General features: G+C 47.5%; 1 protein-coding gene across 2 annotated transcripts in view; it reads right to left on the reverse strand.

Annotated features, from left to right (window-relative positions):
• The window catches only part of LOC111145875 (protein tyrosine phosphatase, non-receptor type 3), a 111,140-nt gene that overhangs the window by 46,953 nt on the left and 45,300 nt on the right, over positions 1 to 18,887 (reverse strand). For both annotated transcript variants that reach the window (XM_022501160.1, XM_022501161.1), the window contains 6 exons: positions 15,674 to 15,726; positions 9,654 to 9,774; positions 8,456 to 8,543; positions 5,683 to 5,771; positions 4,526 to 4,589; positions 2,425 to 2,597 (listed from right to left, as the gene is read on the reverse strand). In XM_022501160.1, the coding sequence (XP_022356868.1) occupies positions 2,425 to 2,597; positions 4,526 to 4,589; positions 5,683 to 5,771; positions 8,456 to 8,543; positions 9,654 to 9,774; positions 15,674 to 15,726 (588 nt within the window). The remainder of the gene's footprint in view (positions 1 to 2,424; positions 2,598 to 4,525; positions 4,590 to 5,682; positions 5,772 to 8,455; positions 8,544 to 9,653; positions 9,775 to 15,673; positions 15,727 to 18,887) is intronic.

An 18,887-nucleotide genomic window follows, 5' to 3' on the forward strand; every position in this document is an offset into this window, starting at 1 on the left:
AAAATATCAAGGTACTCAATTACAGTAAGAAATATCACTGTCACCCTGATCAAAATGTTCACAGCAGCATCACCAGGAGAATCTACATCAGAAAGCAAATCAGCATTGATTGAGAACCTTGCCTCAGAACAAGGGGAGAAAGAGGATTTAAAAGTTTAATGTCATAGTTCCCCAAGGTATGTGTCACAGGTTATTAATAGATACTCTTTAGGGGGAAAAAAGTGTTTCATTGTCCCTTATGCTTGCAAAATACTGAACCAGTTCCTTTTATGTGGAACCTCTATTAGGAGGCCCCACATGCAAATATGTAGGTGTAGCTCTAGGGTTGGGCAAATCATGGAAGTGAACCTCAATTTTCTCATCTATAAAATGGACACAGTGAGGGCTAAAATCTGCAATACAATGGAGTTGGTCTTCGCAGTGAAGAACTGCTGACCTGTGTCCCCAAATCACTGACCCCCAGTGGTAGATTAAAAATGGCTCAAGTTCTTGGACTCTTGAATGTGGGCTGGCCTGTAACGGCTCTGACCGAGAGGAGCTGTGGCAGTTCCAGGCCTGGCCTTGAAGATGAACTGGGTGCTTCTGCCCTCAGTGCCCTGAACTTCTGCATAAGACATCCAACTACCCTGCTGGAGAACACACATGAAGAGGCCCTGAGAACAGAGTGAAGGAAGGGGTCCAAGGGGGTCCAGACTTCCAATCATTCCATCAGGCATGGGAGCCCAGTCTTCTTGGATCCACAGCCCAGCCTGGCCACCAGCTGCCTATCACTGAGAAACCCCAGTCTATACCACATGGAGCAGGGGAGGTGGCTAGCCAAGCCTCTCCCAAATTCTCAATCCACAAAATCTCAAGACAGAACAGAAAAATGGTTGTGTTTTTGTTGTTGTTGTTGTTTTTTAAAGATTTTATTTATTTGAGAGAGAGAGAGAGAGAGAGAGAGAGAGAGAACGTGCACATGGGGGAGAAGCAGAGGGAGAAGGACAAGCAGACTCCATGTTGAGCGTGGAGCCCCACGTGGGACATGAAATCATGACCCTGAGGTCATGACATGAGCTGAAATCAAGGGTTGGACGCTATTCTGACTGAGCCACCCAGGCACCCCAAGATGGTTGGTTGTTTTACTGTACCCGAAATAGGGGTTGTTTATTCTCTCACAGAACCTGCCCACCTCACCCCCAACTCTGTGTTGGCTGTATTTGACAGAAATGAGGAAATTCGAACAGTAGATTCAAATTAAAAGCGACACAGGCAGGATCTGAACTCAGTCTTTTCAGCAAAGTCCAGGCTTTCAACTGCTCACTATCCAGTCCTGTCAGCTGGCCCGAAGGCTTAGGTCCAACTAAAGTGAACAGCAAATTCCCATAAAGTTGAGTCTGTGACATGTTCAGTAAGAGCCACTAAACATATAAAATACTAGATGATATTATATGAGCTGGAAACTTTGAAAATATATTTGGTCTTGTTTCATCAGAAGCTGAGAGAGAACACTTAGCACCATAAATACTATCATTGATACGAACAGAAATTCACTGCTTACTGGATCTATAAAAAGCTACCTAATGATTATCAATGTAATAGGAATGTCATGAAAATAGTCTGATACAGTCCCACATATCAGATAATGGCTTAGACAGGGGCCCCTGTTTCATTAGTAACAGCCACATCAACAACAAAATTATGAAAACAATTTTTTCAAACCAACCGACAGTTTACAGTAGCTTAATCATTTCTGCTAGATCTTATACTTAGAGGGTAGTCTTAGAACAAATACACAAAAATATAAACTGCAGGATTAGTTTAGGAAATACACTCTAAAGTTAAAATTTTAGAAGAGGAATTTCTTCCACTGCACTACTCATTAAATATTCTGATTATCATTCCTGTAGATATCAGTACACATAGGATTTAAATGTAATTTAAATATAATTAAGTATGTGCACGGTACAAAGTAAACACTCGATTGCCAGTTTTCATGATTACTGTTATTTTGTGATTGTGATATGTAGTATATCCCAACGTCACTTGACTCTGGGAAGCCTGATTTCTGCTCATTCATTATTCGGGAGCACTGTATGGAATTAACATTCTGTGGGAGAGGCTGTTCTTAGCAGCAGGACGACCCTCAGAGTCACGGACATGGGCTTCCCTTAATGCAACACGCTGTGGGACTAGTTGTAATTCGGGCTGCTTGGACACTCCCAGGGCAGCCGAGCTGCGGAGGCAGAAAGGAGGGATGGGAACCACGAGCAGCAGCTGAGTGTGCGTGGAAGGAGACGCTGCTGCCCCTGAGACACTTGGAGCCACGCAGCTCCCCTTGGAGAGCTGTCATCCCCTTCCCCCGAGGATGTCCCCTACCCGGCGGTGACGGGGACACAGTCACATCTCAGTCTACCGTGGATACCGTCCCTCGAGAATACTCACTTTTTGGGGTTCCTAGAGCCCATAGTCCAGTACTGAGCCAGAATATTCTTTTCCTGAGGTAGTAGCTTCTTTGCCTGAAAGAACGTATGATGCTCGACACAGGATTTCCACAAGTTTTTGCAAGATCGGTAATTTAACATGTTGAAGGCCACGATATGTTCCCTGGATTCAGTCTGGGAGGAAAAACACAGTAGAGGTTTCACTTGCACAGAGGAAGGAGCAAAGGCTCACAGAGATTCTAAGCCCACATCAGTGGTCGTCGGCTGAGATGCAACAGACACCGGAAGACCAGCTTCAAAATGCCCGAGGCCACAAACCAGCGTGACAGGGTCAGGCACAGGCTCTGTTAACCAGCTTATTAATGTGGTAAAGATGACTTTACTCTTTTTTTTTTCCAACTTTTCTTTCTTTCTTTCTTTTTTTTTTTTTTTAAAGAGAGAGAGGCAACAAGAGAGAGAACACGAACAGGGGGAGTGGGTGAGGGAGAAGCAGGCTTCCTGCTTAGCAGGGAGCCCAAGGCGGGGCTCAAACCCAGGAGCCCAAGGCAGATGTCCAAGGACTGAGCCACCCAGGTGTCCCCCGACTCTACTCTTCACCATCACTTGTGATCCTTTGTGAAGACTCTGATTTCAAATGTACTTACGCTCCTGGGTTGGATATATTTGGAACAACCAGAAAAAAGGCTGTGTGATACATTTCTTTCAAAAATTAGCTCTGGGAAGATCTCTCCTGAAGAAATACTCTTCCATTTACCTGAAACTTGGGACTTTATAAGCCTCCGGATTTCTCCCTTTGTCCCCCAAGCACGGAGCTAAATCAAGTGCTCACATATCCTCACTTTAATTATTTCCTTGACCTTCATCCTACTTAAGTTTTCTGTTTTCATGCTAAATTACCACCTCGTACATTTTGGGGCCACCTTCAATCTTGCAATGGAGGGGGGCAGTCAGGAGACCCAGATTCTAGTCCTAGTTTGCTCTGGGCTTTACTGTCCTCATTTCCATGTGTCCTTTCGTGTCCTCATTCCATGCTAGGTGAAGCCATTTTAAGAACATATTATCTCTGAAACCCTGGGAAATGAACATAAGGACAGTAAGTGAAAAATACAGAGCACAACAGGACAGAGTGTGGGGTCGTGGAAAGAGCAGGCATCTCCGATTAGAATACTAGCTCCTCCTCCCTGGGTAGCTGTGGGAGCCTGAGCGTCCATACCTTCAAGTTCTCTTCTTCAACTGCAGTCATCTGGAGAGCGGTGGTCTCCTCTTAGGAGACACATGCAAAGGTTACTGTGTATTTTATTTTATTTTATTTATTTATTTACTTATTTAAGATTTTATTTATTTATTTGACAGACAGAGATCACAAGTAGGCAGAGAGGCAGGCACAGAGAGAGGAGGAAGCAGGCTCCCTGCTGAGCAGAGAGCCCAATGTGGGGCTCGATCCCAGGACCCCGGGATCATGACCTGAGCCGAAGGCAGAGGCTTTAACCCACTGAGCCACCCAGGCGCCCCATTTTATTTTATTTTTAAAAAGATTTTATTTATTTGAGAGAGAGGGAGAGAGAGAACACAGAGCCTGCCATAGAGCTTGATCCCAGGACCCTGAGATCATGGCCTGAGCTGACATCAGACACTCAACCGATGGAGCCACCCAGGTTCCCTTACTGTGCACTAGAAACACGTTAAGGGAAGAACCTCATCTTGCTGACATTTATTGCCACCCCGGGTGGGCTCATGCCAAGTGTTCTGACCAGTGCTCTTTTACTTAACCTTTGGGATTCCCCGAGAGGCAGGCACTACCGCATTGCCGGAACAAGGTCGCTTGGGCTAGGGGACGTTAAGGAGCCTGCCCAGCTGATCAGTGGAGGTGGAGCACTGAAGATCCAAACCCATCGTCACGGGCTCCCAAGCAAGTTACATCTCCAACCCGATAAGCCACGAATTCTAGAGGGAACTCGGGACTCCGGCTTCCATTTTCTGCACAGCACACACCAAGCTCTTTCTCCAGTAACCCACACAGCCAGCTGCCATCCCCTGCTGCAGAACTAATGGCTAAAGTGGCTACAAACACAAGAAACAAAGCAAGTGCAGACATAACTCACCTGTTTCTGTCGCTGATGTATAAAGAACTTTTTCCTTTTGAAAGAAATTTTTAGAATGTTCACCCTGCAAGAAATAAAGCACACAGAATGCACTGAGGGAGAGCCAGGCAGCAGCTCACATCTCTCGACGTGTGTCTTCCGCTCTGTGATCACGAGGAGCGTGGGGTCGCGGCTTCCCGAGTTTACCTCAGGGTAGGAGCGACGGCAGCCTGTCGCCTCAGCCAGATGCCAAGGACTGAATGAAGCTGAGTACCACACAGGGGCCGCTGGATTATGATGTAACTTTAAAATAATAAGAACCACGGGCCATGTGCTCTCTCTGCGGTCAGCTGCTTTTGGTGAGGCCGCAGCTCTGCCTGGGCTGGTGTGTGCCCGGGGAGGACAGCTGAGGGCAGTGCGGAGCAGAAGGAGGATGGACAGTAGCCAGACAGACTTGAGTCCACATCCCGGCTCTGGTACTTACTGTGTGTCAAGCAGCATTTCTATTGTGTGCATGAGAACACGATGATAGCCCCGACGGACAGCATTTTTATATGCCAGGTCCCCTACTAAAAACTTTGCTAGCAGTCCCTCAACTAGGCCTTCCAACAGTCCTGAAATGTAGGATTATACCCAGTTTTCAGATGGCAAAACTGAAGCTCAGTGACCTCACTGAAGTGCTCAGGATCATCCAACTAGGAATGCGTGGATCTGGGCCTGTGCCCTCAAGCCCTGCGCTACAAAGACCTTGGAAAGCACTGCCTTTTCCAGAGTGGTCTTGTGAGGATTCAAGTCTGAACACTTGGTGAAAGTCCAACTAATAACTAAGGAACCACACTGACAATACAGTTCCTGCACAGAGGAAGTCCTCGGACTTCAGCCAATGCACTGCCCAGGACTCCTTCACTCCAAAACCTGCCTTGCACCGTTCTATCCATGCTTCCACACAGTTCTCAAACCACACAGTGACTAGGGGAAGGGGATGCGGGGGAAACCCAGCTTACTTTGCCTAAGTACTGAATCTGGGTCAACCCCCCAGGTCGGAGGGGAAAACCTAGGGGGTAAAGTCTCCATCCTGCCTTCAGAAATAAAAATTTAAAATTGGAGACAACATTTCTTTTGTTCAGCACATTTCTAAGGCATGATTCAGAAAATAATTAGAAGCGGTTTGCACTTACCAAGGATAGAAACTTGTGCAAATGTATTTTCGGTACACGGCGATGCCCGCAGAAGCAATCCCAATCATTAGCTCTAAATTGTGCAGATCCTGGAAAAGGGAAGAGCTCAGATGCACGGCCTGTTGTAGTCATGCTAACACCCTCCAATCAGTCAAGCACCCATGCTTTTATACACAGCAGTATGTATACGCTCCAAAGGGAAAATCTTATGGAAAACAGGCACGGGACACTTCAGATCCAAGAACTCAGCATCAGACTCATCTAAAGTGAACACACGCCACCTGAGAGCAACAGCTGGTTCCCGCCGGCTCAGAGAGTTACCAGGCAGGCCCACTCATCATGCCACAGACTCCTGCCGTGAGATCCAATAATCGTATGTTTGCAACATTTGGATGCTATGCTAGCATCAGGAAGGCCTCGCCCTCTGCACAGCTTTCCACCAATCTCCACTCCCATCACTGGAAAGGCATTAGCTACCTGTTGTCATGAAGCATAGGACTGCTGACTTTAAACCCAATGAACAAAGAAATATTGCCTGGAAATCCAATACACTCAACCTTCATTAAGAGCCTGTGTGCTAGGGGTGCCTGGGTGGCTCAGTGGGTTAAGCCACTGCCTTCGGCTCAGGTCATGATCTCAGGGTCCTGGAATCGAGCCCCGAATCGGCTCTGTGCTCAGCGGGGAGCCTGCACCCCCCCCCCGGCCTACTTGTGATCTCTCTGTCAAAGAAATAAATCAAATCTTTAAAAAAAAAAAAAAAAGAGCCTGTGTGCTACACATTGCCATAGACTATGAAAATACGGAAGACAGAGCAACTATAAGGTGTTCAAATTCATTTCAGAACAAGGTGAGTACAGTAAAATTTAAAAATAAAACAGTTCCTTCCCCTGAGTCATCTATATCCCAACATACCCAATCAGATACTTGTAATTATATTAAAAAAGGAGTGGGGCACAGTCTGACTTAGTTATCACTGAGTGTGAACGTTAGGTTTGCCGCTTACTAACTGTGTTATTTTGGGCTCCTGAGCCTCATTTTTTCCCTTTGTACAATAAGGATTATCAAAGCCACCTCTCCAAGGGTTTTTTCGGGCTGAAATCACAGAACACACAGCAGGCGTAATGAACTTTCATTCCCTTTTGCCTCCCAAGGTGCGGTGGGACAAATCACCTGTGAACAGTGATGCGAACACAGGGAATCAGAGAAACTAGCCAAAGAAAATAGTGCTGATACAGGCGGAAGTCCAGAGAACATTCACTACTGGGCACCCAACGGACGTCACGTGCAGCTCATCTCGAGACAGTCCCTGTTTACTAAATTCCCACTCTGTCCCCACATTCCCCAGATGTATGTGTAGAAGGCAGGGTCGTATGACTAGTCGTGGTCAGTGTTCTAGGAGAAGTGATGGGTCTCTTCTGGGCTGCAGGCCCCTGCAGGGTCTCTGGGACCCACTGCAGCTTTTGCAGTGCTGCAGAACGAACTTTATGGTATCAGGTTATTGATATTATTGATATTCAGGGGTTTTCGGAAGATCCAGCATAGCCAAAGATAACCCAACTCCCTCCGATTCCCTGGGAGGTGTCAGCCAGGCAGGTAATCATCTGGCCTGAGGTGTCTCACGGGACCCAGGTGGTGGGGAGAGCACTCAACTCAGACACACAGAAAGCCCACTTCACCACGGCAGAAAGTTCTCCGCAACATTCTATGACAAGTTATTATCTGCAAATGTAATAAAAATCAACCGTCAAGTCCCAAAGTTGATCCCATATATTTTTCCTACTTTATTACTTAGGTCATAACTTGCCTATCACACAGTTACAGGATTGAAGGGACACAAAAGAGATGACAGCGTGTCTATGAATTGCAAAAATATTCTACAGATGAAAGTTTGGTCATTTACTCAACTTCTCTGAGCCTCCATTTTCTCACTGTAAAATGGGATGATTAGCTTACCGACTTCACAAGGTTGCTATAGTCTTTAAATGAGAACTTGGGGTCTCGTGAAAAGCATCTCGAGCAATGACTAGTACCTATTAGGTGTTCAACCAATATTTGCTTCCTTTGGGATATGATGGGGGCCAATTACTGGTAAAAATATAAAGATCAGGTGCTGATTAGACAGTGCCGGGGTCATGTACGGAAGCTGTTACTTCTGTGCTATGTGACCTTTGAGACGTCCTTGAGTATCAGTTTCTCCATCTGTAAAATGGGGGTAATAATACTCACCTCATGGCAATACTACAGAAAATAAGCAAGCCACAGTGTCTGGCAGATAGAAAGTGCTCAGTAGATGATGGATACTAGTCAGTTTTATTTAAAAGGTCACAATCAATTGAAAATATTTACTGGTTTGCATGATCATACCACTATGATTTTTAAAAGCTGTCATATTTGAGCAGTTAGTGATATTCTGAGCAGCACTGAGATGAAACAGTAAAAACCTTGGTTCACTAATGTATCACCTGGAAAATGGATATACACACTTTTTGCTTCTTTAACCATAACATGAAATCATCTTACAAAAACTACTCATTTCTAATCCCCATGACACCCCCCATCCCATGGAAACATGAAACATGAGAAAAGCAACCGAATAAATAAGCTACCAAACTCAACATTACTTTATAAACTTTCCGAATATTGTTCAAAAAGGTTGTGGTTTTTTGTTTTTAGTTTTGTTTTTTTTTTTTTAAATACTGGAGAAAGCCATTTCAAGAAGTTTTCAAACTTCTGGAAGTTACTTTTTGAACCAGACTGGGTCAAGGATACCTACCCTACCACTGTGCAGCTCCACGCCATAGAAGTCGAGGGTCCGTGCTATGTTGATAAAGCAAGATTCAGCCTCTGATTGCTTTAGCCCACTACAGGAGAGAAGAGAAGATGCAGAGTTTGCCAATCAGTAGAGTATAGAACTCCAGTTTTTAAAATAAAAATCCCCTCCAAGTTGGTAGCATTTCTGTCAGGTCATTAAATACCTTATGTTATTAATCTTAAATAGTCTGACCCTAAAGCACGTCTTTTTCTTTTCCATTGAAGGGGACTTCATCTAGCCTGCTCAGTCCTAAGTACCTCTTTCTCAGTAGGTTCTCAGTCCTCAGATACAGAAGACAGCCACCTTTTAAAATTCCCACCTTCCTTGTTCCGAGCTGCTTACTTGATAGGCGCTTCAGGTCTTTCCACCTTTATCTATTCTTCCGGCAGCCTCAAGCCCTCAAACGTCACTGTCCTATTTTAGGATCCTGGCTTCTGCGTGGGAAACAATTCTGGGAGGGAGGATTGGCAACGCCTTTTAGAAGGGACGCTGGTTGCTTGGCCTTTGTTTTTCCAGCCTTTCCAAGAATGGCAGGGCCCTCGAGACCTGGCCTTCCCAGTCGGGAGGGCCCTTACCTGAGCTGGACTGAACGGATGCCACTGCAACTCTGAATAAAATGAGGCAAAGGACGAGGGGGCCAGAAGGGGGCACGACTGCTGGAGTGCAGGTTTGGCCCGAGGCAGCCGCTGAAGACTGGTGCTCCCTTCTGGAGTGAAGGCTGTTTCGTGACTTGAGCCCAGAAAGGACGTGGGAGTCACACAGCCTGGTGGCATTCGTCCACCTGTCTGTTCTGTGGGGCCTGAAGGAGCCGCCCGTTTTATTAAGTGTGGTCAACTGTTCAAAGGTTTGCCTGGTAGGTCAATTTGTGGGGCAGTCCGGTTTAAAAAGGGCATCCCCCCTAGGAATTAACGGATTTTAATGACATCCTAAAAAAAGAATGCTGTAAATCCCCCTAAACTCTTACTGGATTTTGCACTTTACAGAAACGCTAGTTATGCCAAATATATCTGCTAGCGTAACAGCGCAAAGGTTCACAACCCCCCCGACAGCTTAAAAAAGGTCTCGTGAACAAATGGAAGCGAACACATCAAACCTACGGGAACACGAGGTCTGAAATGCCCGGCGTTCCCAAAGGAGGCCGCCCCACCCCTCCTCTCACCTGTGCTGCTCATGGAGGGATTCCACCTTCGTTAAAAAGTCATCGTTCTGATCTGGGATAAACTGACTATCGGAAAGATAGCCTGGATGATGGATGGAAGAATTATAGTCTCCAAAGTGAGCTACGAAGACAGAACAAGGAGGAAATCGCCTTTTCAGTTTGGTCTGTATTCACAAGCATTGACAGCATCACAAGAAAGGCCCTGGAAGCATTCTCCCAAGAGGTTCTACCACCATGAGCGAGAGAGCTGCTCATTTGCTCCAGATTCCACATTTTTAACAGAACCCTAGATGGGCTCGGTACCACCGCGCATGCTTCCGCTGAGTGCTCTCTCCCTGAGGCCAGACGTTCCAACAGTGTAAGCTAGGTCCTGTTCTAAACCCACAGACTGGCGAGCACAGCAGTTTGTACCCTAGCCTGGATATTTACACAGAACAGAGCCGACTCAAAAATACCACGCCCTCTACCAGACACTAGGCAGATGGACTCTCTAATACCCCAGGGCAATGACAACACTGGACCAACCTGCCCTAGAACAATGGGTGTGGGCAGGAGAGAGGGCATGCTGATCTGACTATTTCCTGCACGCTGACCGGCTTCCTGGAATTTGGAAAAGTGTAGAAGAAATTGAACCAGGATGTGTTGGGAAGCACAGTGGGAGAGTGGGGGATGGCCTGAGGGATGGGAGTGGGTGGGGCTGATGGGTCTGGGCCTCAGCAAGCCTGAAGGCAGAGCTCTTGGGAAGAAGGAAACCTTCTTAGGCGAGTCAGGGAAACATAGGGAACCTGCAACAGCAAAGGGAAGAGGAGGAGAGCCTTCTAGAGGGATTATCAGATGCACCCCTGGTCCAAACAACACCTCTCCCTCAAGATCCTTAACTACCATTCTACAAACATGACTCGCTGATGTGTATGGTGTCACTGGTATTCCTGAGAGTGGTTCAGTAGCCAATCTGTACAAGTGTACATGGCTGCCCCGAGGATTCAAACCACCTGCGTGTCTGGACTGTTGAGACTGGGAAAAAGACCCTGGGTGGAACAGCCCAGGATCTGGCTGTGGGACCCAAGAACACCTGCTTCCCTTCTCCAAGATTCAGGTTTTCCTGCTTTATAAAAATACGAGAAAAACAAGCTCTAGTTATGATGGGCAAATTATCCAGTATGTTATTTTCTTAATGAGACGCTTTCATCTTTTTCTTAAAAAAATATTAACCTTGATCTTTCCAAAGGTTTTGAAGAATTCTTCCTGCCGCTGGCTTCAGTGCCAGGGGGCTCCTGAGGACTGGCGTCTCATGACACCCAGTCAACACAGATTTCTAAATCACACAGCTCCTTCTGTGTCACACGGATGGGGACTGGGAGAAGCTGCAGTGATGCTTCATGGCCAATCTCAGAAGGGAAGGAGAGGAGCTGGGGAGCTGCCCAGGCGGATTTCATCACAAAGATGAGAGGAGAGACACAAGCATGTCTTTCTTTACATCCGTGTGGCCCTGCTCCCCCTCAGTTGCCATCACACGTTAACAGGCGCCCTATGAGATCCACACTGTAATGAGGGGCTGTTTCCTCCTTACAGTCTTCCCTGGGGGTTGGGAGTGAAGCAGACTCATCTGTGGGGCCTGGCACCTATGGATGGCACACAGCAGGCGCTCACAGATGCAGTGCTTGGAACTAACCCAAACAAAAGCTACTACAAAGTTCAGTTTTGGAAGGGGGAGAGGGCAGAAAGCCAAATGATCTATACAGGCAGACTCGGCCAAGGGGAGACCACAGGCTGTTAAGGCCAGCTAAATGCAGCTAAGCTATGGACAGAAACGTCAAGGCTGGACTTTGGAAGCACAAGCGTGGCTTACAGGCAAGTCTGTACGTGGTGAAGTGTGTACGTGTGTTTATAGGAAATAATTTGGATGCCCTGACATAGCCCCAATGAAGACAGCTTGAGAAAGCCTTAAAATTACCTTGTATAAATTCATTTTAAAAGGGAAGAAACATACAAACAGATAAAGGAAAGAAACTGGTTGAGAGAAGGAACTTCTCTCACTTCACAGAAGTCACTCTCGGCAGTCAAGATCAGAACCCCAGTGATCAGTGCCCCAGCTGGTGATCTCACCATCTCCACCAGCCTGCCTGCCAGGTCCAAGCTGGTGCTGACCAGCCATCTGCTGAGGACAGTGGTCATGTCCCCAGAAGGCAGCCAGATTCTACAAGAGACTTTCCTTTGCCTCCCAGAAAAATCCTACTGAATTTTACTCGGTTGGTTTCATTAGCTCATGGAGATTCTCTTGGATCTTGAGTGGGTCATCCCTATTAGCTGACAAGTTCCAACCCCTGGGCCCTTCTGCGAACATGAATAGCAAGGCTGTCTTCAGTCAAGTCACCGAAAAACATCTGAAGGAAGAAACCTCCCGGTAGAGTGGTTTTCCCTAGAAACAGTAGTCCGCTGCTCTGCGCAGAGTGCTATGCTAACCACTAGAGGGAAACAGAGTCAAACAGTCATCTGCAAAAACTAGGAGCGCCTAGGGAGCGCGTCCCATGATGGTTTCAAAGCCATGGATCCATCATGCTCATGACCACCAGGTGACAGACATTGCATTCATCCCCATGAAATAGTTAAGGGAAGGGAGACTCAAAGAAGGGACCTGCCCACTTTGCTCAGCTGGTAACTTGGGAGCCTACACCCTGACCACAGTCCATACTCTTCCTCGACTTACTATACCACATACCCTAACCTCCAGAGTAATACACTTTCCTATTTGTGGAGAAGCACCGCACGCAAAAGCTAATTATAGCAGGAAGAAAAGGAAATGAGCGTTTATGTGGGAAATACACTGTCTTAAGTTCCATGCATTCTTCTGGCTAATGTTTTATACTGTGCAGGACAGAGAGAGTATATTCTAGGCACTCAAATATGCAGCATTTCAAGCTGCTAAACTGTTCTGTTCGGCAAGTCCCTTACATCAGCCCCTTGCATGTTATTTATCCATATCCCACTTGACCTTGGAGGTTCTTCTCAGGGGTCACGACGAAGAAGCTTTTCCGGATACACTCGCTTCTCCCCCACGCAGGATGGAGGGCACCCCCTGTGCCCGCCCTCACTGTCAGCATCAGCTGGCCCACCCGTGCCTCCCCACCGGGCAGGAGACCCCTTGCCTTGCAGAGAGACCGTGCTTTGTCTGTCCGTTCACCCTTAGGCGGGTGCAGAACCTGGGTGTGACAGAGGCCAACAGACATTACAGAGTAAATACAGATTTTTAAAAATTTCATTCTTCGAGCCTCATCCATACCTGAGACCTACAGTCTTTGCAGGTTACTTGCCTACATGTCTTTTTATCTAATAAGAAAGTGCACTCTTGATTTGCTCCTATCTCCCTCAGCCACATGGTGGGGACAATCTGGTGAGATGTCGCAGATACGTTTCAGACATCCCGCAGTATCCTCTCCAAGAATTCACCTTACAGGAACGCAAGCACAGAAGTATGGGGGAAAATATGTAGGTACTTCCTGAGAGCAGAGGGATAAAGGGCTTATACTTAAAAATGCTTGCCTGACAACCCATCTTTTTATGAGCACGCCAGTGAGGCCAAGGCTCCCACGGACAATAGTTTGTAATGTTTGGATGCTTGTAAATTCTTTTAGTCCCCGGTCCGGCATTCGTTTGCAGAGTGGAACCTGACCACTGAAGCTTAGAGTAGGATTCTCTCGTTCGGGTCTTACATTTCACTCAAAGTAGAGTCGATTGGTTTACAACAAGCGTTCTTTAGAAAGCTTGCTTCTGGGCCGATGTGAAAACAGAGTGAGAGTTAACGCTCACCTTACGCCTGGCACGATTCTGAGAGTTTTCCACATAATAACACATCCCTTCCTCGCTGCAACCCCATGAAGTAAATAGTGTTATCTCCACTTGACAGATGAAGAAGCTGAGGCCTGGGGAGGCTCAGGGTCCTGCATGTATGAGGCAAAGAGCCAAAACCCAGATAACATGGTCAGGTGTGCTCTGGTCGACTCAGGTAACAGCAACGGTCCAAGTCCAGAGTTTCCAGTTGGGAGACTGCCTCACACGTGTGGTTTGACTCACAAAGCCAATTCTGAGTTATCACAGTCACCGTCCTCACCTCCATTTTACAGACAAAAAAATGGAAATTCAGGGAATTACCCCATTGCCACATTAAGTGGCAAATGGAGAAGCTGGGCTTTAGACCGAGTCTGACTGCATGCAAAGCTACGTCCTTTCCAAAAGTGTTCCCAGCCCTCAAAGCGGAAGCTGTAGTCTCGGACACCAGGCTCCCTCTGGGATGTGGCAAAGCTGGTTTCTTCAGACGACCAGCCTGGCAGAGACGGAGGCCATGAGGTCTAGAGACCAGCAGGGATACAGGTTGACTGTGGCTGTGTCACTTCCCTTCTGGATGCAACATGGCTGGGTCTGTTCAGCTGCACTGTAGGGACAGGGGAACTTTCCAGACTACCCAGACCCACCATTGTGCCACCTCTTCTCAGTTTTCCACTGGGGAGGAGATGCAGGCTCTTTGGGGGAGACCGATACTAGGTCTTCCCTCACTAGGGAGTGGGGTCACTGTTAAAAGTCCATCTTCCACTTCCTGGTCTCATGCAGGTGGGCAGACAAGTGCAGGCCCAGCCACCTTGCCCTTCACCTCTCCTACACCTGTTCCTTGAACCCAGGGTGTGGACAGACTTAAAGGCCACCTCAGGAGTCCCTGTCAGCCTTCTCTTGCTACTTTGCCTCTGAGACCAAAGTAGAGTGAGTAATTCAGCCAGCACCTGCTCTGAGACCTGTCTTGCCCTTTTTGTTCCCTACCACACAGTCCGCCAAGAGGGCTAACAGGCCAAGACGGTGCGTAGCACAGAGAAAGGGAGAGGGGCCTTCCTAAGTCCTAGGCTCCCATGGAAGTCTGCCTGACACCACACGGCTAACTGGGAAGCAATACTTTGCCTTCCTTCTGGCTAGGTACTCTCTCCACTGTGCGCAGCCAGCATCTATCATGGTGCCCGATGGGGTATATATTCTCAGCAAAGTTTTGCTGAATGAGTGATTCTTAAGCTTAAGCAGGCCTTGATGGGAAATTCCATATGGGTTTTCTACCCAGCATGGCAGCCACTAGCAATATATGGCCACTGAGCCCTTAAAACATGGCTGGTCCAAACGGAGATGTGCTGGTTTTCAAAGACTTCATAGGAAAACAAAATGTAAAATGCCTTGTTAATTTTTACATTGCTTATATATGGAAATGATAATACGTGGGATAGACTGGAGTAGTTAAAATATTAAAGCTAATCTCACCTGTTTAGTTTTCCTTTTTAATACTGGGTACTAGACACTTAATTTGACAGACAGAGATCACAAGTAGGCAGAGAGGCAGGCAGAGAGAGAGGGGGAAGCAGGCTCCCCGCAGAGCAGAGAGCCTGATGCGGGGCTCGATCCCAGGACCCTGGGACCATGACCTGAGCCAAAGGCAGAGACTTTAACCCACTGAGCCACCCAGGCGCCCCTGGGTACTAGACACTTAAAAGGACACATGTGGCTCACATTATGCTTCTATAGAACAATGATGCTACAGACTGACGAACCACCCAGGAACTCTGGGTCCAAAATACACTCCAAAAATAAATTCCTTAGATCCTAAGAACGTAGCATGAGTGGTCTCCAGCACATCCTTAACCACGGGACTTGTTTTCCATATCTGTAAGAGGCAAATGGTAGAAATTTTTGCCCCACTGGGGTTCATGATGAGATCTAATATGTGGGCAAGGGTCTGCTTAATGCATTGTGTGACAGGTGACTTCTGTCAAATGGACTCATCCACACCTTCCCTAACCAACATCCCAGTGCCAGCAGAGTGTGTGTCAGTCAGGGGGAAAGTGGGAGTATCCCGACAACCAGAGAGAAGCTTGCCCAACGGGATTCCTGGGAAGAGGGGAAGTGACCTGGTCAAACAGGAAAGGCCACTGACTTTCTTAATACATTGGTCAGAACAGTCTGTCCCATGAAACGCGCCCTTGGTGACTTACATTGTACTGCATAGGATGCTAGAACCACTGCCGAGTTAAGAGGGCAGGTTAACCTGTCAAGAGAAAAACATATCAGCAAAGTCACAAGAGCCAAAGACAGCCTGAAACAGCCATGATGGGGAGCACCTGTCTTCTTTCTTAGATTAGCCATTAAAAAGACATCATGAATCATAATAAAGATAATTTTAGGATGTAACTCAAATAGTAAAGATAAATGTAACACTGTAGATTCACAATTAAAAGAGAACTTTGTCATGTTTAAAATAATACACATTAATACAAATACCATGAAGCTAGAGGTCTAATATTGGCCAAGGTTTTGGCTGGTCAAGAAAGGTCAGGCTCATATCACTAAGAGGAAACGTGAGAAAAATTATACTCTTAGATCAATGGGCAGCCTCCGTATCTTTCTAGTAGACGTGAGACCTTTCGGAGGGCTTTCTAACTAAATCCCTGACTAGAAAGATGGGGAAAACAGAAAAGAATTCTTAAAATTTTAAAACTCTTGTGAATTCTAAATTACTTAGTAACAGTTACCTTTTTTAAGATTCCTAAATCTGTTTACCCTCCTGAAGCTTCTGATCTATAGGGAATGATCTGTCTGCCTCCCAGTTTGCCTGCCACCTCCTAGAAACCCATGGACTGGACATTAGACTTGAGCTCCCTTCCCCTTAGGCTTATTGCCCTCCAAACACCCTGTTTCTACCAATGACACCATCTCTAGCTTCGTTATACTGCGAATCCTCTGGCTGCTCCCTTCTCTCTGTTCAACCATGAACTCTACCATCTGCCTAGGAGCCTGGCCACCAGGCCTGGGCCAGGGATCCCTGCCAGGTGGAGAAACACACTGCAGAGGGGCCAACTACAAGCAGCACAAAGGAAGGCTTGCAGGGTGGGGAGACACAGATTTTAAGAGCATTCTTCCTGGCAGCCCCAGGGAAAGTGGAGGAAAAAGTGCTGTTTCCATGGCAGCTCGTGAAATTCCCAAGATGTGAGTCACCCCCATGTCTCTGACTAATCAGGTTGGCCAGAGCAGGGTTCCCCTTCCTGTCTGCTGTGCTATGCCCCGTCCTGAAGCTGCACAAGAAGGTAGCCTTCCCTATGTGAGGGGGCCCCCCAACTTTCCTGAAGTTACTAGGTATTCCCTGCTAGAACTTCTCAACGATCTCTCCAAGTCTGGAGATACGTCCAGCAATACTCACCATCTGTTTGTTCATCTGGAGGCCCAGAGAGCCCGTGGGGAGAGCAGACACCAGCCACTCACTCTCCTACCAAGATGGGCTTCAAGGAAACCTAATTTAGGGTCCCCACTAGAGGCAGAGCAGGTGAATGGGACTCGGGGAACACCTGAGGAGACAGGCTAAGGAGGTTCCATCCGCATGGATGGAACAATCTTATGAATACGTCAAAAAAGAACATTTCCAAAGAATAGTGTAAATATAAATGAAAAAAGAATGCTGAAAGCCTGCAGGACCATTCAGTGTGGCCCCTAGAGAGACCCCTTTCTTTCCCTCTAGGCTTTAGGGTCTCCATCTCATGGCTAATGTCACCTAGTTCAGCGGGAAGGAGGGCATGCCCTGGGAACCGCCCGCCACTGATGGTTTCAGCCAGGATGCCTAGGAAGAAGGCTAACCAGTCTGTCAAAAGATCCATAGCTACTGATGGCCAGACCCACCCTGACGCACCCAGAAGTGTCTGGTAGTAGGAGAACCTCTCCTGAGAGAGGTGGCGAAGGCCACCAGCAGGCCTGATGAGAATGCCAGGGATTTAAGGCCGGTTGTGCCCTTCAACCGGTTTTACCCAAAACTAACAGGGGGTATCGTGTTGGGAGAAGAAAAAAATGAAGACAGCCGATTCCTACTGTGGGGAGCACTGGACTGAGAGCTCCTGGGAGGAGAGGGCCTTGCCTTTTTTGACCAGCACAGAGCCCATCGCCTAACAGTTGCTTGAGAAATACTTGTTGGGAAAAGAGATTAGCGCTCAGGGGCGAGAGACAAGTTTCCGTGGCTGCAGAGGGCAGCCTGGACCTGGGAAAGGGGCGAGTAATGTCACTCTAGCATCACCACCCCCATGTGAGAAGGGGAGCTCATCTCTGGGGGTGCTTAAGCAAGGCCTGCAACTGGGCTAGAGAAAGGGCTCCTTCCTCCTCCGAGTAAGAGAAGGAGCTAAATTACAAAACTTCTCCAATTCTAGGAGCCCTGAACAGGTTTTCAACAGGTTCGGGCAGTCCAGATTTCAACATGTGTCTTGTTTCTAAATGTTCCTCTACTCCCAGGATCTTCACAGCCGTGCCCACAAATCTCCCTTCCATCCAGATGAAGAACCCTAGCCTCTTCCAGCCTTCCTGTCCTTGCACTGGTACTGTCTTTGCGGATGCTGCTCTAGCCACATGCCTTCTACTTGAAAACCTCCAACAGCTCTCTGCCTGTCTGTCTGGCTTTGACAGGAAGACAGCCCCCCTCCTCCCCTTATTCTGCTGTAAACCTCCAACACGTGTTTTTCAACTGGGACCAAGTGGGTAGGGCAGGGCCTGCACTCCTCCCTCCTTCTAAAACCTCAGTGGCAACTGGGGTCTGCGCAGCCCATACAGGTCCCGTCGTCTCATGGGCTCCTGTCTCACTGCCCCAACCAGATGGGGGGGCCCCCCCTCACAGAGGCTTCTGAAAACCCTCCTTGGGGCAGCTGCCAGGAGGAAAGGGGATGAGGAGAACGGGAATAAGCTATGACTGTTTCTACCAGTTCACCGGCTGCAGGTTCTCCCCTAAGTCACGGAAAAGTCAGGATTTGGAGGAGGCAGCTCAGGGACAAGTGGCTTGGCATATCTCCTCCCTTCCCGAGCCATTTCAGATCCTTCCAGCCACTGAGATGGTCCCGCCACATAAGACGTGCTGACTCACAGGCAGACGCCCCTGTCTTCTAGCACAAAGCCTCCCAGAGAGAAAATGAATCATCTGTAGGTACTAAGGGGCTTGGAAGTGGACCTAAATTAGGCCTGAGCTGCCTTCCTGAATGAAGCGTGTCTCACATTCTCCCTGTAACATTTCTCAGGTCTTTACCAGAAAGATAACTGTACCTTTGCTAATAAAATCGAAACGTGAAATGAAGTTTCTCCAACCTCAGCTTCTCCAAATCAAGACTGAGTTAAAAACAGACGTCCAGAGCAGAGTGTCATGTAGGGTGCTGCTTTCAACCACTATCCTTTGTTTAGATTTAA

The sequence above is a fragment of the Enhydra lutris genome, unplaced genomic scaffold, assembly GCF_002288905.1.
Source record: "Enhydra lutris kenyoni isolate GAN:26980312 unplaced genomic scaffold, ASM228890v2 scaffoldscaffold13, whole genome shotgun sequence".
Taxonomy (NCBI): Eukaryota; Metazoa; Chordata; class Mammalia; order Carnivora; family Mustelidae; genus Enhydra; species Enhydra lutris.